Raw genomic sequence first — 23,599 nt, 5'->3', positions numbered from 1 at the left:
CCCATCAAGCATTTGTAGGTATTCATCTCTAGTACCTGTTACAATCTCATCAAGAAGAATCTCATTTTGTTGACAAAGACTAGTGCGATCCACTACTTCCTCATACATGGTTGAAGATGATTCTCCTTCTGAAGCTCCATTTCCTTGATTGTCTCCCTAATCAACACCAAGGCAAAGACCAAACACCACTCCTTCCACCTCTCCTTCTGAATGGACTCCTCGGAGGTGCCACTTGTCTCATGATCGGATGACTCGGACTCTGAGCTCTCAGAAGTTGAAGTTTCCTCCTTTACCACCTTTTTGTGGCGACTCTTGATCCTTTCTATTCCCTCCTTGGAGAATAAGATCACATGTCTCCCACTTCTGTACTGCCTTCACTTGACGGAGCCAAGGCCTTTCCAAGATCAATGGATAAGCCCTAGCATTTGGTTTTGTAGGAATAACCTGAAATGTTATAGATAAAAAAATTCCACACACATCCCCTGCCAAATTCTTCACAACTCCTAGAGTTTTCACTCTAGTATTATCAACCAACTTAATGCGATAAGGAGAGTTAAGAGAAGATAACTTCAAATCAGCATCTTTCATTGTCTTTTCACTCATGACATTTATCGATGCACCCCCATCAATGTATGCATTAGAAATAGTCTGGCCATCTATGATAACATCAACAACAGGTACATCATCTCCGACATCTATGTCTACCTTTTGTGCCATAGGTGTCCCATTATCCTTTTTCTTCTTTTTCTTAGACTCCCTAGTGCTGGCCAATTTACTCCATTCCTTCCTAAGTTTTGGAGAGAGTGCCAAAAGCTGCCCGAATGCGATTTGTGCAGTCTTCTCTCTAAAGTCTGTCAATAGATCATAACTAAGAGTCCCTTGTGAATGTTTTACATCTTGCACAGAAAATGAGCACAAAGTAGAAAATCTTTGCTTGTAAACCAGATGAGATCATGAGGTTTGATAGGAAAATCCTAGGCAAAACCTACCCAGCGTCTCCACCAAAAGATGTGACACAAAACTGGGGGTTTGATTTTAGTCACGTCTCAATCCACAAATTGAAGAAGAGATAAGAGATTTGGGCATTAGACGAAGCTTAAAGAGACACTCACTCTCTATCTTCTCAAATCAAAACAAAGATATAGACATCAAAGGTGAGGTTCTACTCTAGCATTGGAAATAAGAAAGGCTGAGGCGAAGCATTGATTTGAGCTAATCGGTCAACCCCAAAAGTAAGAACGAGCCATTGTTGGAAGAACATCTTTTGACTCAACACAATGTGAAATGATATGAAAGGCGTGAATTGATAGGGCTGATTTGGCTGAATGGGACGGTTGGAACGAAACATAGATCTCGAAAAGACGAAGATTCTGATATCAGTTTCATTCAAAACGGAGCTTGGAACAGAAAGTTATTACGGTCTTGTGAAAGGTTCTCAAAATTGCTCCAAACAATAGACTGGACCACTCAGACAACGATAACTTTTATTCTACTAAATGAAACAAATATCTGAACACATCAGTAGATAGATCTTGAAAAGACGAAGATTCTGATATAAGTTTCATTCAAAACAGCGCTCGGAGTAGAAAGTTATGACCATTTTACAGAAGACTGTCAAAACTGTCCATACCCGACTGCAGTTATGGAAAGGGCAACGATCTCCTTCAGCAGAGAAGTAGCTTCCCAGATATATGACAAATGGAGGTCGCCCAGGGAAGTAGAGAATACCCTTAACACAGATCTAGAAATGACTCACTCATGTGGGTACACTAAGCTTTAGAGCGAGGAGAGAGAAGATGGAAGACGGATGAGGAAAAGGAAGCATGAACTTTATTCAAAACATCAAAAGCAAGAATAGGGTACAAAGTGAGAGCCTAATGCTCTAGGGAGAAGGAAAAAAATAGACAAAGCCAGATACAAGTGATGGCATAACTACAAAGGGAAGAACCAAATGCTGGAGAGTGAGAGAGGTCTCTTTTATAGAGCAATTCTTACCCTCCTTCACCTTGTTACATTTTCAGCCAGTAAATTTCTTCACCCCCTGGTGACATAAGAACATGGATCACCATCAAATGTCCTTTTGGGCACATTTTGACAAGTGTCCCATTACAAGATCCTCATGACTCTTTAAAAATTGAGAAAGTCAAGAGTCTTTTTCCTTGCAGCCCATAGGGACCCTCTCTTTTCCATATGTCAGCATCCTCCATATACCACCTTGGAATTCTAGAAGGATTCCTCTGGACTTTACACTCTTCCACACTCCTCCACATGCCATCCATGTGCTTGGCATGTGCTCTCCATATTATTTTAGTACATTATGGAGGCCATATAGTCATCTGGCCCACTTAAGATACATGACTCATTTCTATTTTCCCAATTACAAAGCAAATAATATATCTCTCAAACCATTCTATCTCTATACCAAGGTATTTATAATTCATACCCATGGTATTTACAATGATGCACTCCACTCATAATCACATTTGCAATCATTTTCACTAATTATTCTAATTAGTGTCAAACCCACATTAATGATTACATGAAATAAAGTAGTCGACATCAAAAGATTCACGAGTCGCAACAAGAGTAGCTGCAAAGAGCCGTCTCCCACCACCAACTTCTCCATCACGCTTCTTGATTCTTTGTCTCCATGGCTAGCTTTTGTCACCTTGCGGGCCCCACAAATCCTCCCACAGGTTTCAAAACAAAATATCATTTTTTGTTGTCACACTAGTCAAGCCCATGTAGAGTTTAGGTCACTCATAGCCGAGACATGATAAAGCACACATGACACAATATGATAGCAACTCCTCAAACACGGGGTTTCTTTCCTATAGATCCTAGTTTCATGTGAAGCCATATTCATGGGCGCCTCTCTTCCTGTTCCTGCCAGGTGCAAGGCGCACTGAAAACGGAGCTGTTTGTGGGCTGTAAACTCTGTTCAGGTGGACGCATTCTTGGCTGATCTGCTACAGCTTGCTGGACGCACTTCTCTCTGATCTTTTCTGGCGTTGGAAGACACTCCTAGGCAGCTCTCTCCTACCAGAGTTTGCTGTCCGCTTCTCATCCTACTTCTGGAGCTGTTTCGGGCTGAAACACGCTCTTTCTGTTGGCTGAATTCTCATCTTCCTTCTACACTCTTTACTACAGCCATTCCTACTGAGCTCTTGCTAGGTTGGATGCCTTGCCATTGGCCCAGGAGAGGATTGGGGCACTGGTTGTGATACTCTCTTCCTGGGGGTGCAGTGGTTGGCCTTGGGCTCGGTAATGGCTTGGAAATGGGTAATGCATTGCTTGGCATGCTGTCAGACTGGTCTACTTGTGATTATCCATGTCTGCTGAAAGGAACCAAGGTAATAGCACTAGGAGTTGGTCACTAGCACAGCCACACGTTGGCGTTGTACTGGGTTGCACCTGCAGGTGAGCTCTTGAAGGGAGTCCCTTTGTATCTTTGAGCTAGCCAGTTTAAATAAATACCGCAAGGGGCGCCAAGTGTTGGGGCCAACAGGTGTCACTCTCTATGTTTCTGAGTAGGGGCATTCTAGCCTCCCTTGTCTTGAATGGTTACATGATGCTGTGCAGTGAAGTTTGGTTTGTGGACAAAGGCAATCCTTTAAGTTGGCTGTATTTTTATCTTTGTGAGTTAGTAGAGACAGATACACTGCCCTTAGTGATCTAAGGCCGGTTACACCTATCACCAAAACCCTCAGTTCCAGCAGGAGAAACCTGCAGGAGAACTCATTTTCAGTCAATTGCCTTCAGTTTCGTCAGGAGAAACCTGCTAGAGAAACCTGCTGGAGAACTCATTTTCAGTCAATCACCTTCAGCTTTCTCATTGGGAGAGCCCTTGGAGCAGCTCTAAAACATGACGCCCCTGTTTTTGTGAAAATCACCTATAACATTTGCAGATTTCGCAGTGTTTTTGCTGCTGTTCGTCTAGATTTCAGCTCCCATAGCTGTTTTGAATAGTTGCGATTGTTGTTAGGCTATAGCCGTTTTTTTTGCAGCCGCCACCTCCTATATACATTCGAAGCTGTTGCAGATCTACATACATCATTGGAGTCTCTCACTCCAATTCTCATTGACAATTAGAGCATAGTTACCAAGGAACGTTGTTTCCCCTCCTGAAACGGAGGGAAGGCCGTTCCCTAGATTGAGCAATACTTGGAAAATGTTCCATGTTCGCGGAACACACCTGGAGCAACCACAACTAGGGCTAGTCTGCCTTGGTTGTCTTCCGTACTGGATGAAATGAGCCTGCTTGCTGAATTTGTCGATAACAGTCCATATCCCATCATTTCTAGTCTATGATCGTGGCAAATCAAAAATGAAGTCCATTGCAATGCCTTCCCATGGTGCCTCAGGCACAGGAAGAGGAATCAATAGGCCAAGTGCCTTCCGTCTGTCACGCTTGACCTTTTGACAAGCAAGGCATTCTATAACAGACTTGTGTAGTCTTTAATTATGGCTCGCCAATAAAAATACCTCTCCAAAGCTTGAGTAGTTGGAGTCCTTTACAGATCCACACTTTTGGGGGCCATCTCAGTGGAGCAGAGAGAGACACATTCCACGTTTCTCTGGATCCAGATTCGTCAACACATGGACAGCCGGGATCTATTTATTGCAGTTTGCTACTTCGCCCCCGAGACCTCCGCTTTGCCAGAGATATTCGAGGGGAGGATGAGACATCCCCATTTGTTGCTCTTTATTAGTCCATTGTTGACTTCTCTAGCCGCGGAGAAGTCCTCCTAGTTGGGGACTTCAACGCGAGGACACGCGCTCGTCAGGAACTACTCCTCGACTTCAGAGATGATTCCACTCTACTGCCAGACATTGACCTTGAGGAGGCACGTATGCTACAAGTTTCGGCTAACAAACGAGGACTGTTCACACCTTATGGGCAGGCCTTATTAGACCTCGGCAGGATGCATGACCTCATTATTTATAATGGTCTTGACAGATGGCCCGCATCAGGTGGCTTCACGTGCTTTCCACATGGGGGACGCTTCAGTGTTGTGGACTACATCATCAGATCCCCTGCCTTCACATCTCACATCACTGACTTTACCATAGCACCTCTCCCTCCAGGGGCTGATCATACCTATCTTTTCTTTAGCATTTCTACCCCCCGCCGCACAGCACTTTCTACCCCGTTGAGTTCTTACTCCACCTACCATGATATACGCTTTGATCACAATCACTCACCTACTTACTCTGGCCGTCTGTACATACTTCTCGCATACATTGACTTTATACCCCTATTAGAGGACCCTACAGCCTTAGTCACCCGCTCACTACACGAGGCTGCTCTTCACGCCTTCCCCCACACCACCCGCTCCACCTGCCCACCACCACCTAAACCGTACCCTGTAATAGCTGGTACGATGATGAGTGTAAGGCTTTACGCCGTCGAAACCAAAAACAATCTTTCGAGTGACGCTACACGAGTACCGTCGACTGGTACGCAGAAAGAAACTTGACTTTGTGCATCGGAACAAGGAGGAGCTACTGAACATTCTGTTCAGTAACAACTCTAAGGACTTTTGGCAGAGATTTTTAGAGGAACGGTCCCCCTCACCACTCACTGACACTCAGGTGTGGTTCGATTATGCACGCACACTCTATGATATCCCAAATCAGCCAGTCCCTAACCTATCACACATACAACGTCTCACATCCTGCACCCTCTTCACTGGGGGGGGTAAAGAATGCCGTAATGAAACTTCATAATGGCCAAGCGAAGCATCATGAGGAACTATGCACTGAGTTCATTGCATATGGGATTAACCTCCTAGCCCCGATCTTAGCAAAGCTATTCAATGAAGCTGTTTGCTTGGGGTTTCCACGCACCTGGACCATTAACACTATCTCACCCATTCACAAGGCATGGGATCCCATGAGCCTGGAGAATTACAGGACCATTATGATTGGACATGTCATGTCCAAGATTTATGCATCAGTACTTGATTTTGAGGTCAGCAAATTTGCGGAGTGTCGAGGACTCAGAGCAACGGGACAGGCCGGTTTCAGGGGGGATCATGGAACCATGGACCACATTCTTGCGCTCAGATGTATCATCGAGGAGGAGAAGGCACGGAAGCAAGGCGTTTATTGGTGCTTTGTGGATTTCCGCAAGGCATTTGACACGGTTCCGAGAGCCCGCCTCACACGACGCCTACAGGATTTGGGTTACGACCAGGAGATCATTTGCGTTGTCATGGCACTTTATGAGGGAGTTTCAGGCAGAGTCCGGAGAGGATCTGGATGGACAGACAAGATCATGAGCACCATCGAGGTCAAACAAGGATGCCCATTATCACCTATCTTGTTTGGCCTCTATATCGACAAGCTCGAGACAGTGATGCAAGCACAGGGTGGGGTAGGCTGCTCTCTCGCAGGCACCCTGATCCGAACATTACTTTATGCAGATGACGTGGCTCTCTTGTCTTCCTCAACAGAGGGGCTCCAAAGACACCTTGACGCACTACGGTCCTTTTGTAAGTCTCATGATTTGAAGGTCAACTTCGGTAAAACCAAGGTTATGATCTTCAATACATCTCAAGTCATCATGTGCAATGAGCATTTCACATTTGATGGATCCCCTGTCGAGGTAGTTTCATCATACACTTATCTTGGGGTCATCTTTTCCGGACCCATCTTCACTATGAGACCCGCGATGCATGCACGTCTGAGCAGAGGATATGCTTCATTGGCTAGACTAGAGAGGTAGTGCTTCCGCTCTCACTTTCAAGATCCACGGACCAAAGGGTTGCCTTTTGACTCCTTGGTATGCCCAGCAGGGATGTATGGCGATCCATGCTAGGGGCCAGACTTGTCAGATACAAAGTGGGCCAAGGTGGAGTGGATACAGGTTCTCATGTTATCACGGATGATCCGTGGTAAGCCATCCGTTCCTCACCAAATCATTCGGGCGGAATTTGGGTCACTTCCATTACAGCTAGATGCTGCATTTCAGGTCATCACATCCCTGTACCGAGTCAGGGAGTATGGGGATTACACCTCTGGGCGTAGCAGGATACCATGGCTAGCACTCTCCTCTTCTATGACACTTGCAACAGGGGGAGACCACAGATGCTGGTATGCACGCACATAGAGATGGTTTGAGGGGCTAGGGCTGCACATGGACAGACTACCTCCTTTCCAATACAAAATGGATGCTCCGTTCTCTCCCCTCCTATCACACGAGGTCAACCACGTTATCTGTGAGGATCTACTACAGCTACACACATTCCGGACTTGGTTGGGCCCGAGTGATCTTCCAGTGAAGCTGGGCTTCTACAGAGATCACTTCTTACATATCACAGTGGAGGGTTTCATTGATCCACCAGGAGACACGCAGATTCACCTACCCCACTTGCTGAGGATCTCTCTTGGGCAGTTCCGGGTCTCTTCACACAGACTTCATATCGAGAGTGGCAGAGCAGAGGGTTACCTAGGGAGAGGCGCATATACACACTGTGTGACATGCAAGAGGTTGAGACAAAGGAGCATTTCATCTTCAGGTGTCCTGTTTACTATGAGATCTGAGGGCATTTCTACTGCCTTTTCTTCAGAGATAGTTATGGGGGTTTGGCCCGTCTCCTCTCCTACCTAGACCAGCAGTGTTTGGCTGGTTTCATTCATGAGGTGCTTAGACACCGCGAGAGGATACTCCGAGCACGGAGACAGGAGCAGACTTCTTTCTCGACTGATACCTCTCAGAGCTCTATCACGGAGTTCTTTCAACCAGAGCACATAGACTCCCACGAGACGAGACCTCGACATGACCGTGACCCGGAGCTTGTGACCCAACAGCTCAGACAGAGGGTTGACACACAGATCATACTTGGGAACATCCCCTCCTTGCTTAGGGTCGGAGCCCGACCGATGGGGGTCACAGTGGCCCTGGTTAGACGCAGAGCTACAACCAGGAGACGTATGAGGACTGCACCCTTGAGGGGCCGACAGCACTCTATTGCTGACCTCATGCCTCCATTGCCTCATCCATCCTGATGTCCTACTGCTAATGATGAGGATGATGATGACTCTAATGATGTTGATGATGACGATGATGCTGAGATTGATATATAGTCGACTATCGACATGACTATGTTGTATTTAGGACTTAGTACTGCCATTTTGCATTTTTTGCATTCTGCACTGGTGTGGATGCTCGTTTAGTAGCTCCACTACCACAGCTCATTATATCAGGTTTTTCAGTCTCATAGACCCATCGGTCTTCCAAAGACTTTAATAAACTTTCTTTCTTTCTTTCTTTCTATGCCCGGCATATGAAGCACAATATGGAATTGATGGTAGCCACTCTTAAGATTTATGCGGCTGAATATTTTAGATCCTCCTAAAAGTTGTGGCCTTTTTTTGGACTAGTAAGCAAGGAGAGCTGTTGGATCGGATCAAACCCTTAACGAGGAGTTATTGAACTTGTTTAGAAATTTCATCCTGTTGAGTTAGGCTAACTCTATAAGGAGGTCTATTTGGAGGTGAGGATTGAGGAATTATATCAATCTTGGGATCTTCTGTTCTTTCTGAGGGAAGGTGACTAGGAAGTTCTTGAGAAAGGCAACTTGAAAAATCCCTAAGAAAGTCTAATCTTTCTTGCACAAGAGGATTTGAGCTTTCTTCATTATCTTCCTTTGCATGTAGTGATCCAAATTTGGAGAGATTATGCAGCAAATGCAAGAGGGGCAGTCGACAAGTCAGTATTCCATGAAGGATGGCTACTTAATGAAAGATGACTGCCTATGCATCACCCAAAATATGAGGCAAAAGATTTTGGATGAATGCCATGCACCTCGAGGATATTCATAAGAAAGCATTCTGAACAACTTTCGGACTATATGAGAATCTAGTAATGCCATATGGCCTTATAAGTGCCCTAACCAATTTTAATCCGTTGATGGAATGATTGTTTAGAAATTATAGGAAGTTTTCAGTAGTTTCCTTTGATGCTATTCTCATTTTCAGCAAGAATGAAGAAGAACATAAAGAGCATCTAAAAATTGTATTCAAAGTTTTATCTGAGAATGTCATCAATGAAAAGAAGAGTGAATTCTTCCGAATCGAGATTCACTATCTTGGGCGCATTATTTCACATCAAGGTGTCCATATGGACCCGGCCAAGATATAGACAATTGTAGAATGGCCCAACTTCAAAAATGCTCATGAGGTAAGATCCTTTTTGGGTCTATGCTCATATTACCGAAGGTTCATTTGGCGCTTTGCTGAAATTGTTACCCCTCTACATGACCTCATTAAGAAAAATACCAAGTTTAGATGAACCCAAAAAGAAAAAGAATCCTTCACTAAATTGAAGCATGCTTTATCTGAGAATGTTCTCATCAACAATGAAAAGAAGAGTGAATTCTTCCAAATCAAGATTCACTATCTTGGACACATTATTTCATATCAAGGTGTCCGTATGGATCTAGCCAAGATATAAACAATTGTAGAATGGCCCGACTTCAGAAATGCTCGTGAGGTAAGATCCTTTATGGGTCTATGCTCATATTACTTAAGGTTCATTTGGCACTTTGATGAAATTGCTACCCGTCAACATGACCTCATTAAGAAAAATACCAAGTTTAGATGAACCCAAAAAGAAGAAGAATCCTTCACTAATTTGAAGCATGCTTGGACTACAGGTCCTGCACTTATCATTCCTGATTTGAGGAAACCTTTCTTGGTAGCAAGTGTTGGAGATATCATAGTCAAAGAGTGTGTTCGTGTGAAGTGTTGGTGTGTAGTACTAGGTGATTTAGTACTAGTCTACACCTAGCTTCCAGCATATCTACATCAGCCGTTTTTCACTGTGGTGACCTGCTGCAGCACTTCGGAGCTGCCTTGCTGAGCCACCTTGCAAGTTTTCAGCTTTCGCATTTGGAGCACCTACAGCTACCACCTTGCACATTTCGGACCTGCGTGTGCATTTTGGAGTTCTTAAAGCCTTCGACCAGCTGCTGCAACTATCTACAAGAGCACTTCATAAGTTCGATTATTCAAATTTCAAAGAATGACAGATTTTAGGGTTTCAGTTCAGTTGCTCCAAAGTTATTTTGGAATACAACATGTTTTGAAGACATTTGGAGCTATCCTGCGCTGTTCTTTCATGGCATATACTGGCTTTTCTGACCTACAGCAGAAAACCCTAATTTTTGCAAACCCTACATTTCAGAAATTAGGGCTTTCCTGGTTTTCTCTCTCGCTGCATTTGAAGACATATTTATACCCTATCAGGTCTTGGCTGTTTTCAGTGCTCAAGAGACCTCCATTGAAGGAAACATAGCCCTCCTTATTAATGAAACTCATGCCAATCTCCTCGCTGAAGAACAAGCTGAACCTGAAGAGCCCCCGGAGGAGATACATGCAACTACCACAGCAGAGGTTCACGGCCTCTCTCTTGACGACAACGATCCTTTTGACCAGGGTTGTGCTTTCTAGGCCCCTATGCTATGTGTGTTTGTGTTGAGTCAAATAAAGGTTCTCAGCCTTGAGTTGTCCCTCTAAATTGAATGTATTTGGAGTCAATAAGAGGTACTCTGCCCTGGGTTGTCCCCCAGAAATGAATGTATTGTCTTTTACTTTGGTTGATGGTATTGACCACCCAATTCAGAGTAAGGGGGGATGACGAGTGATGGTTTGCCCTTGCCGGTCGCAAGCTGACTCAGAAGTCACTATCACACGAGAGGTGTTGGATAGTTGGACTTCCTCTTTGCAGTATTGCGGTGGAGGGGGGATCGGTCTACTCTTGCATGTTGGGTCTCACACTCTTTGCTCTGAAGGGAGTGTTGGAGATATCATAGTCAAAGAGTGTGTTGGTGTGAATTGTTGGTGTGTAGTACTAGGTGATTTAGTACTAGTCTATGTGTGTGAGTCATGTGTGAGTGCCACGTGTCATCATGGGACTTATCCCATATACACTGGGTACTAGTGTGTGAGTGAGTAGCCTATATAAGGCTTGTACTTCACTTGTCTTGTCATACTTGATGAATGAATGAAAGCCTTTCTTCATGTCTTCATTTCAGCATCATTTCCTCACACCCTAACCTTCTCTCTCTTTCTCTCTCTCTCACATGTCGTCGTACACCTCTCTCTCTCTCTCTCTCTCTCTCTCTCTCTCTCTCTCAGTCTTATATTAGCACACCTATCCCCCTTCTATATCGCAGAAACATCGCCAGGTTCCGTACCAGATCTCATACATTTGCCATTGAGCAGGGAGCTTGGATACACCAACCTAGACATGCTAGAGTCTGTAGCCTTTGTGACATGCAGACAGTTGAGACGGAGGCACATGTAGCTCTAGAGTGCCCCCGATATGCACATATCAGGGAGGACTACCAGCAGACACTGAGGGACTCCGCTAAGTTGACATCAGTTCTCTCCACTGCCTCTCCGGCAGCATTGAGATCTTTTGTCACTCGTCTTTTTACCTGTCGTCACGAACTCATAGACTCCTGACCTCTCTCCTTGAGGAGACTCTGTGGAACAGGTAGTTTGTTACGCTCTAGCCGAGGTAGCATGACCTCGGAAGAATCAGTCGACATTTCCCTTAAAGGATCTATCTTTGTAATATATTTGTTTGCGCTTCATGTAAATGATCGGGAGGGAATTAATGTCAAGGTCCTAGGTGAGGGTTGATAGCACCAGACTAGGTGGATCTAAGGCTAAGGGCCTAATGCAAAGAATGTGCCTAGGGGCAAAGTATTTAATGCATCCCAAGAGAGGGGTGAAATGTTGCATTAGGAAGGCCCTATATGGATGACATGTGGCATCTAGATCTATCTAGGGAGATGGGGCTTGTTGAAGCTAGTGAGAGATGAGAAGGAACTGTTTTTACGTATGTTTATGATTCGAATTCTCTGTGAGCTCTCATGCTTCAGCAAGGATTGGCTGGGTGGAATAACTCAGTGCTTCTCCCGTGATCCGCAGTAGGAGATTAGAAGCACTGTCTAACAATTGGTATCAGAGCTCAAGGTTGCTAGGTGAGAGAGACGATCTGGGTGATGAACGACCAGAGCTGCAAGATTGACGAAAAAAATCGTGAGCGTGATCTCTTGCAGAGCGTGATCTGAAGCGAAGGGATTGACGCACAGGCGATGGTTCGTGAACGGTGAGGCTTTCGAAGCAATACGTGACGACGAGGGGACTGATTCTAGGTTAAACAGCGCGGTGGTCCTCTGGCACTGGCGAGCAGGAATTGTGGTGTGTTGTGCATAAAGGTTCGTAAGTTGACGGGCAGGTTCTGCACTCATCGACCTTGACGGACGGTGTTAGGACTATTCGTGGCCTACCGTGGAAGCGACTCGTGAACGGGGAGACCCTTCGACGCTGATAGCCCGTGACTGACGAAATCGTTGATGACCATCCCGCGACTTGGTTGTTGGCGCTGCCCGTAGTCTATGATGGAAGCGTGGGGGATCCCGTAGGGCAATTGACGAAATCGCTGGCGCTGCCCGTGATCTGGAGCGGACGATAGGCGTGGAGCGCTAGTCGATGAGCAACTGGCCCCATATTCAGGATTTGGACTGAGCATGTAAGTTGTGACTGCAAATTTGTCATAGGAGCGTAGGGCCTTGACCAGTGTAGGCAAGGATAGGAGGCCACGCAAACAGAGAGTTACAAATCAGGAAAACCAGGCGACTCGTAGCCAGAGAACGTAGGTTGCAGGTTTCGCGATATCTGCATATATGATTTTCCAGGAGATAGAAAGTACTGTTTGACTTGATTCCCTCAGACAGAATTCGATCAAACAGCTACGCCTTGGCAGACAAAAGAGGAGCGAACAAGACCAGGGAGCACTTTATCTATTTTTTCTTTTTTGCTTTTAGTCATTCCAGTTTTGTCAGAAGCAGTTTACGCTTTTGCGGTTGTAGCAGAGTTTGTGGTTTATGATACTGTAGCAGGGATAGATTATACCTATGTGCTTCAGTCAGAGTCACTTTGCAGGAATTTTCCTAGTATAGGGAAAAGCGCTATTTGGGTTATGCGTGTGTCAAATGCCTAGTTAGGGTACATGTGGAATTGCAGGTATTCCCTAGTATAGGGAATTGTGTCAAAGTGTCAGTACACTGAATTATGTCAGCTTGTAAATACAGTGTTCTAGTGGTGTTTTTTTTTTTTTTTTAACAAAACAAAACAAGCCAGAACAAAACACCTATTGAACTGAATGGAAGCATAAGAGGGAGCTTCCAGAAGGGACCCTGGTGAGTCAGGAGTCCGGCCGACCCAGCAGGTGTCGCGCCCAGTAGCTCATACTTTATCTGGCAGGATTGCATTGCTTGAGGATGCCTTGCAACAGTTGTTAGCGCAACAGTTACAGGCCAATGCAGGGCAGTCTGAACTTAGGAGAGCGATACACAGTATGTCTGCCAGACCTTCTCGAGAGGAGAAGGGAAAGGCTCCAATAATGGAACCGGAGTCTAGTGTCCATACGGTCGAGCCTAGGAAGACTAAAGTGCCAAATATTGCCAATTACAGGCCAGAAAAGTATTTTGGTCGGATGAGCGACCGTAGCTCCGATGTCATTGAGACCTGGTTACACAAATGGGACGAGGCGTTCGCCATTTGTGAAATCAGAAATGACATCAAGAAGATCCGTGAGGCCACCCACATGTTTAGTGAGGCAGCGGATCGGTGGTGGATTAAACAACAAAAAGATGGTATAGCATCCACTACCTGGGAGGGGTTTAAAAGGAAGTTCAGGAAATACTTCTTACCTCCTGACGAAGCATCTCAAGCTTGGAATCAATATAGGAACCTTCGTCAGAGAAATTTATCGGTGGCAGAATACACTGATAAGTTTCGAGAGAGTGTAATGAAGGTTGACGAACCCCTGCCTCAATCAATCCAAGTGAAAGATTTCATATTTGGATTGAATGATCGAATAAAAATGGAAGTGAGGACTAAGTATGCGAACACGTTAGATGATGCAATAGCCATAGCCCTGAACTATGAAGATGCCAAGGGCAACAGGCCAAGTGGGTTTGCACAGGTCAGAACCCAATATGGGTATCCGAAGAAGTCTGGGTTTAAGAAGAAATGGACTAGTAGAGGGAGTGGTTCTCAGCCGAGTGGTCAAGCCAAGCAGGCGAAACCGGCTGAAACTCCTAAACCAAGTACCACCATTAGAGTGAAGAGGAAAGTAACTCCAATGGCAGCCCGGGCTTGGTCTAAGTCTCCCTTAAACCCAGAACAAAGGGAAAAAGCGAGGAGAGAAGGCTTATGTTTTGGTTGCCTTCAGCCTCATCAATGGAAGGATTGTCCACGTAACAAAGATCGTCGCATGGCTGAGATGGTGATCTCAGAATGCGACGTGGAGATGGAGGGAAGTCCCAGAGCAGAAGAGATGCAGATTCAGCTAGCGGGATCTTCTCAGAGGTTAGTACCTTGTTTGTTATGTGTGTCTGTTGCTAAGCTAGTGACGAGTGCACCTGATAACATCCTATCTAAGCCCACAGCAACGGGGTATACAGCCTTTAATGATACGGAGTTAATTAAAATGAAAGGGCAAGTGGCCAATCATGATGTCATTGTGTTGTTTGACTCGGCGTCAACTCACAATGTGATTAACTCCAAGCTCGTGAAGAGGCTGAAATTAAAGACAAGTCCATCTGACTACAGTCAGGAAGGCAGATGGAAGTTCAACTGAAGTATGGGACCAAAGGGTTACCCAGTTGGAGCTTCGTATTCAAGACTATGCTGAGAAGCTTGATTTTGAAATGACCAAGCTTGCTCATGCAGATATAGCCCTGGGTATGGCGTGGCATTCTAAGAAGAACCAGCCATTGATTGGAAAAAGCACGTATATCAATTCAAGATGAATGATGTGCTTTATGTCTTGCGAGGTGAGAAAGATGCACCTCAGGGACCGTTGGTTTCCGTGATGGAAATCCAAAAAGCTCAAGAAGAGTTTTTATTCCTTTGCACAGCATCGGTAGAGCCAGTTGATGATTCTTCGGCTAGCACTAATGTTACACAAAGTAGTGAGATGGCCAAGCTGGCTAATCTTATAACAGAGGAGTTCTCTGAATGTTTTAGGGATGAACTACCTTATGGGTTACCTCCAGAGCGGAAAGTTCAGCATAAGATTGAACTGATCCCGAGGGCAGAACCTGTAAATAGACCTCCCTATAGAATGAGTTTTACTGAAGAAGCGGAGGTGCGTAGACAACCTGGAAGAATACCTCAAGCTGGGGCAGATGCAACCAAGTTTCTCACCTTTTGCTTCGCCAGTGATATTAAAGAAAAAAAAAGATGATACGTTTCGCCTCTGTATAGATTACAGAGCATTAAATAATATCACTGTTAAGCACAGGTATCCGATGGCTCGGATTGATGATTTGCTAGATGCATTAAATGGAGCCGTGATTTTCAGCAAGATAGATCTTAAGTGTGGCTACCATCAGATCCGGATTAGAGCCGAGGATGTGCATAAAACCGCTTTCAGAAGCAGGTTTGGACATTTTGAGTTTTTGGTAATGCCCTTTGGACTTACCAATGCTCCAGCAACACTCGTCATGCTTATGAACGATTTACTACGTCCGTATATCAGAAAGTTCGTAGTACATTTTATTGGCGATATTCTGATATTCAGTAAAAGTATTGCTGAGCATCGTGAACACTTAAGAGTAGTGTTCAGTACTTTGAGGAAAGCCAGTCTTTATGTAAATAAAAAGAAAACTATACTGTGTATGGTTAGACTTGAATATTTAGGATTCATAATTACTCTAGAGGGGGTAGAAATGGATCCAAAGAAAGTGGCTGCGATACTAACTTGGCCAATCCCTCAGAGTCTGACCGCGCGCTGCGATCATTCTTGGGGTTTGTCCAGTTTTATAGAAGGCATATCAAAGGATATTCCGAGATAGTATCGCCATTGACTGATCTGACCTCAGATAAAGTACCTTTTATATGGGGACAGAATCAACAAGATAGTTTTAACACACAAAACAAGCTGTGGTCACAGGACGGGTGTTAAAAATAGTTGAACCCCAGAAACCGTTGTTCCTGTGGAAACCGATGCAAGTGGCATTGCGGTAGGAGCACTCCTCCTTCAAGAGGGAAGGCCAGTAGCCTTTGAAAGCAAGAAGCTTTCTCCCTCTCAAAGGAATTGGCCAACTCATGAATTGGAGTTGTATGCTATTATCCATGCTTTGAAGACATGGAGGCATTATTTGTATGGTTCAGAGTTTTATGTGGATGTGGATCATGATACTCTGAAACATTTTTGTAAACAGCCTGACTTGAGGGGCCGCCAAGCTAGGTGGGCAAAGCTCATGCAGGAGTTTAATTTGACGATTCGGTACCGAAGAGGAAAGGATAATAAGGTGGCTGATGCGTTGTCTCGCATTATGCACAACCTGACTTTCACGGTATTAGAGAGTGCTCTAATGACCGAGATTAGAGAAACTCAAAAAGTGGACGAGTTTGTCCAGAGCTTATGGCCTAAGGCTCATGTGTTAAAACCCGGGGAAAATGAAAAGGATGACCTGGCATCCAGAAAAGGCCAAACATATGCAAGATATACCATAAGGGATGGTATGCTAGTTAGAAATCGCAAGGTTGTAGTACCTAGTCAGAATGATCTCAGGCAGAGAGTCATTCGACAATGCCATGATAGCCCGTGTGCGGGACATCCAGGGGTCGAGAAGACATGATCTCGTGAAGCGAGATTTCTTTTGGCCAAAGATGAAAAAGCATATTCATGAATATGTGACACGGTGTCTCGTGTCAAGTAAGTAAGGCCGAGCGGGTGAAGCCACCCGGACTTTTACAGCCCTTGGAAATACCACTAAGTAAGTGGGAGAGCATTTCCATGGACTTTATTGTAGGGCTGCCTACAACACAAGGAGGGTATGATTCTATCTTTGTGGTGGTTGATCGTCTAACCAAGATGGCTCACTTCATTCTGACTAGAGAGTCTGTTAGTGCCCCGCAAGTGGCGGATTTGTTTATTAGACATATATTTCGTCTGCATGGATTGCCTAGATCCATAGTGTCAAACCGAGATGTCAGATTTACCGGTCATTTTTGGACAGCGGTATTTGAGACACTATGGACTGAGTTGGGAATGAGTAGTGGGGATCATCCTGAGACGGATGGTCAGACAGAGAGAGTCAAGCAGACTTTAGAGGATATGCTGAGGGCATATGTGTCATTGAGGCAACATACGTGGGACAAGTGGTTGCCATTGTTAGAGTTTGCCTACAATGATAGAAAACATTCCTCTACCGGGTTCAGTCCGTTTGAGCTGAACTATGGTTATAGACCAGCCAATCCAACTATAGTTGGAGTACCTCAGAAAGTGCCTAGTGCCGCGAACTTTGTAGTTCAGGTGCGGGAGATGCTAGCACTTGCGAGAGCTAATATCCGCCAGGCTATGGATAGAGCCAAGGTGTATGCGGATGAAAACCAGTCTATAAGATAGTTCAGCAAGAAATTGCATACATACATGCAGCAAAAACAGTCCCAAACTGGCTGTTACAGACTCTCAGGGAGAGTAAGATTGATGCTCCATTACCTGGCAGGACTCGCAGTGCAGCAAGGCACATGGAAGGTGCTAATTCAGTGGAAACAATCTACAGTGGCTACCTCATCATGTGAAGCTGAGTACAGGGCAGCTTTCACAGCAACAGTTGAATGTGTCTGGCTGCGTCGTCTATTTGCTGATCTTCATCTGTCATTGGAGGGTCCTTCTCCAATTCTCACTGATAGTCAGAGTGCCATTGCACTGGCAAAGAATCCAGTGTTTCATGCTCGCACGAAGCACATTGAGGTTCACTATCACTACGTCAGAGAGAGAAGTTGCATGCAAGAGAGATCAGTATGATCTTTGTGTCCACACATGACAACGTTGCAGATATTTTCACCAAAGCACTACCACGTGAAAAGTTTGAGGCATTTCGCAGTGCCCTGAACTTATATCCGTTTGGTGATTGATCAGCCTTGTACATGACATTGGCACTGCAGGGGGTCTGTTAGAATTATAGATATAATTCAGCAGTGACCAATGTAATTTAATAAGCTAAGAGGGAAAAGTGCCCCTAACCGCAATTAGTCCACTAACTATGGTTAGTGACTACTATGGTTTTGTCACTACAAAACCTTATCTCTCACTCTTTCAGTTGTACTCTCACACTCTTCTATTGCAACTAAGCTTTCAAGCTTTCAGCTCTCAGCTCACTCTCTCTTGCTCTCTCTCTCTCCATTGCTCACAAGCCAGTATCAAAGCATCCACCAGAAGTGGATGAGCTGGAAGAGGTCCTTCAGCCAGAACAAATTGTGTACAATACTGTACGCAAAGGCCCTCAAGGCAAGGAGTTTTACAGGTATCTTGTAAAATTCAAGAATGATACGGCATTGGATGCCAAGTGGATGGATGAAGACATGTTATCCGATCATCCATATCTTTTGGATGTTTACAAGAAAGCTTTTCACTTCAGGTCAACTGAATAGAAGCCGAGGGGATGTACCACAATGTAAATATCCTAAGTCAAAGTACAGTTGACCATTTATCTGATCATAATTAAAGAGTTTTCATATGTGTTAATTATGGTCAAAGAGTTCTTTTAATGGTCAAAGAATTGACTACGGTCAAAGATACTTGACTCTCGTCAAGTAAGCCTGACTTTGGCCGGGGAGACTTGGTTTATTACCAAAAGGGTTAACTGCGGTTAACCACATAACCACAAAGCTGACTACGGTCAGAGAGTGTTGACTTCGGTCAACGAAACTTGGCATGCGCCAAGAGGGTTAACTACGGGTAACCAAGGTGTGCCAACTTCGGTTGGAGAGACTTGACTATAATTAAGGTGCCTCGACCCTTGGTCAAAGCCCCTTAATTATGATAAAGAGCATTGACTTCGGTCAACCAGAGAATAAATATATATTTTTATATTTGTTATGTGTGTACATGTGTTCAGTGGGGACGCCCACCGTGACTAGAATTAGTCCACAGTGAGTTATTTGAATGCAAATTAATGGGTGCAATGGTGGTGTGCTTTAATTATATACCTAGATGAATCCAAGAACATTCCCAAACTCATCCTCTAAAAACACAACATAGTGCAGTTTCAATCTCACGAGAGTCACTCATAAGATTAAGAACCATAAACTCCATCATGCATAGCAGGGACTAGCTACTATGACATCCCCACTGACGTCATCAGCGCCCAACAGTGGGTGTAGACCATAGTATAAAAGTATGCTCTCACACATACAAATCCACACACCCACACATACTTGAGCATCCATTTATACAAAGTCTTCGTACTGAGTTTCTATCTGCACTCTGGAGATGAAGGGCAAACTCAGCCATGACAAAGCCTAGCACTAAAGGAGAAGGCTAATCAAAAAGTAGTCCAAATCTCTTCATTCAAGCTACAACTGCTTGTGAAGTCTAAACGATTTCATTTTAGTCTCTCCCAAACGAGCATCTAAATCTAAATCTAGCTGGTAGGACAATGCACCATTTAAGATAGAAAGAACTATCGCAATACCAACAGGCCGCAACTTGGACGAAAACTTCACAAGGTGAAATTTGCATGTCCGCTAATACGGCAGAAGCATATACCTAGATGAATCCAGGAACATTCCCAAATTCATCCTCTAAAAACACAACATAGTGCAGTTTCAATCTCACGAGAGTCACTCATAAGATTGAGAACCATAAACTCCATCATGCATAGAAGGGACTAGCTACTATGACATCCCCACTGACGTCATCAACGCCCAACAGTGGGTGTAGAGCATAGTATAAAAGTATGCTCTCACACATACAAATCCACACACCCACACATACTTGAGCATCCATTTATACAAAGTCTTCGTACTGAGTTTCTGTCAGCACTCCGGAGGTGAAGGGCAAACTCAGCCATGACGAAGGCTAGCACTAAAGGAGAAGGCTAATCAAAAAGTAGTCCAAATCTCTTCATTCAAGCTGCAATTGCTTGTGAAGTCTAAACGATTTCATTTTAGTCTCTCCCAAACGAGCATCTAAATCTAAATCTAGCTGGTAGGGCAATGCACCATTTAAGATAGAAAGAATTATCGCAATACCAACAGGCCGCAACTTGGACGAAAACTTCACAAGGTGAAATTTGTTATTAATTAATTGTTGCAGGTACTAGGAAGAGTTATTTTCCTAAGCGCTACGGGAGCCTAACAAGCATCTAGGAGGCGGTTCACGTGACCAAGTGCATCGAAGACTCCAGAATTGCCCTTAGTGGCATGTAATAGGATTTAGTCTAGATTTTAGACAAGTGGCATGTTGCCGATTTGAAATGAGCTTGAAGCTCTTGTAATATGGATTCACATTGGATTTTTGTACCAGGCAGCTCTACGCTGAACTTTTGTAACAGCTTTCTCTCTTCATGAATAAAAACCTTCGGGGGGGTCCAGCCCGACGTTTTGTCCCGGGCCCTAGTGCATCTGTAGAGAGAGGGAGTGACAGAGAGAGCGTATGAGAGAATATTTGCAGTAATTATATCGTGCGAGGTTTCAGTTTGTCCCTTGGCAATTTACACATTTTGGTGCATCTAGATCCCTGACCTTTAGAACCATCTGGTCAGTGCCTATTCGCTCTTACCAAGGACCTTGACATTGATTCCTTTAACCATATACTTGAAGCGCAATGAAATATAATCCAAAAGTTGGTCCTATAAAGGAAAATGTCCACCAACCCTTCCGAGGTCATGTTATCTCAGCTTGAGCATAACACACTCACTTCAGTTGGAAAGCTCACTCCTATCCTCGCTCACAGTCAAAGTGTGTGGACTCTTGTGTTTGTTGAGATATACTATCACTATGTCAAAGAGAAATTACATGCTGGAGGGATCAGCCTAATCTATTGTCCTACACATGACAATGTTACAAATCTCTTCACCAAGGCATTAGAAAGCTTTAGGCTTGATTCCTTGTGGCATTTGATCTACTTCCCTATACATGTTCACAATGCCACTATAGGAGTTGTTGGATATTGAATAGTGTAGTGTGAACACCCCTTGGGGCATTTTAACCTCCAGTTAGGTGGGTTCTGTAATAAGCACAAATCCTCTGCTAGTAAAGGGTGATATAGCAACACATAATGACAATTTTTCCAAGGAAGGAAGTACGTCAAAAGAAAATAGAATAATATACAGGTTACTCAGATGAGAAAAATGCATACCTCCACTACATCTATGAAGTCTTGCTTCGTGTGAAATGCCCCTATCCATTTTGTATGATCGGGCGAAACCTCCACTACATCCATGAAGTCTTGCTTCGTGTGAAATGCCACTATCCATTTTGTATGCTTCGTGTGAACTGCAAAAGAATATGCATCAGAGATGAAAAAGACAGTTTGCAACTGCCTTTAAAGTACTTCAGGGAACATCAACATAGATTCACTTACCCAGAGTCCATCTTCATATGCTGAGCATTGAAAAAAAAGATGGTTGCAGGAATGAACGTTATGTCAAAATAGTTCACATACAATTGCAGTTCTTCAGCATCAATGTCTACAAGTGCTATAGAAGCAAACTTAGATACCTCTCGCACGGATTTTGCAAGCTGCAAAGGAATAAATTTAGCTATCAGGAGGAAAGAAAGTGCACAAAATTCATACTATTTTACTGCCTAATCTCATGGATGTATCGTGCCTGCATGAAGAATGGCTGCCAGCATCTTAATAAAGTCTTGCAGAGTTACAACTGCACTGTCAGGTTAACACAACAATTTGGTAAAAACCAAGTTAAGAAGGGCACGCCCTTGTGTATTTAGCCATTTCAGATAATGCATCTCCATAAAGGCTTCAATTGTAGACACACGATCAACCCATGGAAATAACGTTTCGCACAGACCAGGTGCAGCTAAACACAGTACAGATGCTGAGAAAAGATCTTTTATTACACATAACTCCTACAATGACCCCTTAATCTTATAGCACATCTTGAAAAACAATGAGAGAGAAAATTAGCGTATGAGCTCCCAGTTCCCTGACTCCACTGAAAACCCTGGAGCATATGACAGCTGTTGGCAGGCGCCCAGCCAGCATGCAGAAGAGATACTGTCTGTCTTTCATAATTGAAATATAGAAAGGAAATTCGATTATCATGTTTGCGAATTTTGAAGGTCTCAAAAACACACGATCTCATCAAGCTGCATGCATGCACACTACATCAGATGATGACCTTTCAACATGTAGGGCTAACACTTTGTCCAATGTATCACAGATAAGCTACTGTCTTTCATAATTAAAACATAGAAAAAGAAAATGTTATCGCTTCTGGATATTTTGATAAGACAGTAGGGTCATAAAAGCTCACGATCTCATCTAGCTGCATGCAGACGGCATCACATGACCTTCCAAAACGTAGGACAAGCACTTTGTCTAGCGTATCACAGATAAGCTTGTCCGCATCCTCCTTTCGTGTTAGAACCGGTAGGAGGCAGCTCATCCTGGACCTCACAAAGAACAAACCTACAGGGACAATTACAATCTGTGAGTTTGATAGGAGGAGTAAATAAACACGGTGAAGAAAGGTGGGCATCTGCGATGACGCCATCTACAGTCCAAAATCAACCCTTATAGGATACATATAAAAAAAAAGGGGGTCAATAGCACTGGAGCAAGATAAATTGTACTCAGTATCAACCATCTGCAGTCACACCTCATGTTACTCGTAATTTTTGCCAGTGACTACGCTTCTCTTATTAAAATTAGCCTCCACAATCCGTAAACTTCACAAGGGACTCAAGTAATCGAGATGCCAAGCATTCTAAAAGTTGTTACACTGATGCATCTAATCCAGTTTCGCTAGTCGTTCCCAAGACATTCTCGTAGCAGCAAAGTGAAATAGCATCCTAGATTATCTTCTCAATTGCATATCACCGCTTTTCATATTCTCGTCTCTTGTATGCGGAGGCACATACTCCACTTCATAGGAGAACGGCCTTGGTGGGAAATTGGGAAGATGGGAAAAACCATTTGGAGACTTTCCTATGAAGTAGGGTAAAGGAAATTGGAAACTTGGGAAAAAGTAATATTTCCCACCATTTTAGACTTTCCTATGATGTGGACTTCTTTCCAAGGCCTTCACTCTTTTCCCACAAATACCGGAGGTGGGAAATTATAACTTGCCACATAGGATGAATTTCCCAAAAAAACCCTTTCAGCATATGGGATATACAATTTCCCACAAAACCCCTCCCATGTCATAAGGCGTTAACTTTTCCCACATTGTGTGTGTGTGTGTGTGTGTTTTCGTTTCTAGTGTATGAGTAATAGGTGTCTCACTTTTGGGACAGCTATGAATGTACATTCTTCTTAATGAAAGGTTCTTTTTCCATAAAAATGTGTGTGTTTGTTCGTGCGATAGATTACTCTGTTTATATGTCTTACACTGAAATAGTTTGATATTGTAATTGCATGTCGCTTCTTATAATATAAACGTACATGGATTTTACCCAAGAAAAGAAATGTGTGTGTGTGTGTGTGTGTGTGTGTGAGAGAGAGAGAGAGAGAATGATGTCCTATTTGTTGTTTAGCTCTCCAAATCTATGTGTATGTCTTAAGTTTACTTATGCATGTCACCGAAGTCGAATC

General features: G+C 44.0%; 1 protein-coding gene across 2 annotated transcripts; it reads right to left on the bottom strand.

The window, feature by feature from the left end:
• Positions 1 to 403: 403 nt before the first annotated feature.
• On the bottom strand, positions 404 to 23,057 carry LOC147893825 (uncharacterized). 2 transcript variants are annotated; one of them, XM_087386213.1, is made up of 4 exons: positions 22,320 to 23,057; positions 21,407 to 21,564; positions 21,182 to 21,318; positions 404 to 444 (listed from the first exon to the last, which is right to left on the bottom strand). In XM_087386213.1, exons 1-4 carry the CDS (start codon positions 22,557 to 22,559, stop codon positions 419 to 421), a joined length of 561 nt encoding a protein of 186 aa, XP_087242339.1. In that variant the 5' UTR covers positions 22,560 to 23,057; the 3' UTR covers positions 404 to 418. The 2 variants fall into 2 exon arrangements, with proteins under 2 accessions (XP_087242339.1, XP_087242340.1); XM_087386214.1 differs by lacking the exon at positions 404 to 444 and adding an exon at positions 9,527 to 9,935.
• Positions 23,058 to 23,599: the final 542 nt, after the last annotated feature.

This window comes from Dipteris shenzhenensis, chromosome 15 (genome assembly GCF_047967505.1).
Source record: "Dipteris shenzhenensis isolate YYH24624 ecotype China chromosome 15, Dip_SZ_1.0, whole genome shotgun sequence".
NCBI lineage: Eukaryota > Viridiplantae > Streptophyta > Polypodiopsida > Gleicheniales > Dipteridaceae > Dipteris > Dipteris shenzhenensis.
Note: the sequence above shows the minus strand (reverse complement) of the source record. Positions and strands in the feature narration are given on the sequence as shown.

Bases quoted from the DNA above. Each gene is read 5' to 3' on its own strand.
- LOC147893825 (XM_087386213.1), bottom strand. From the start codon at position 22,559: ATGGCGTCATCGCAGATGCCCACCTTTCTTCACCGTGTTTATTTACTC. The intron at 21,565-22,319 runs GTGAGCTTTTAT...ATTCCTTTGCAG, and splicing joins GCATGCAGCTAGATGAGATC to CTTGCAAAATCCGTGCGAGA. The intron at 445-21,181 runs GTATGCATTTTT...ATAACATTTCAG, and splicing joins ACTTCATAGATGTAGTGGAG to GTTATTCCTACAAAACCAAA.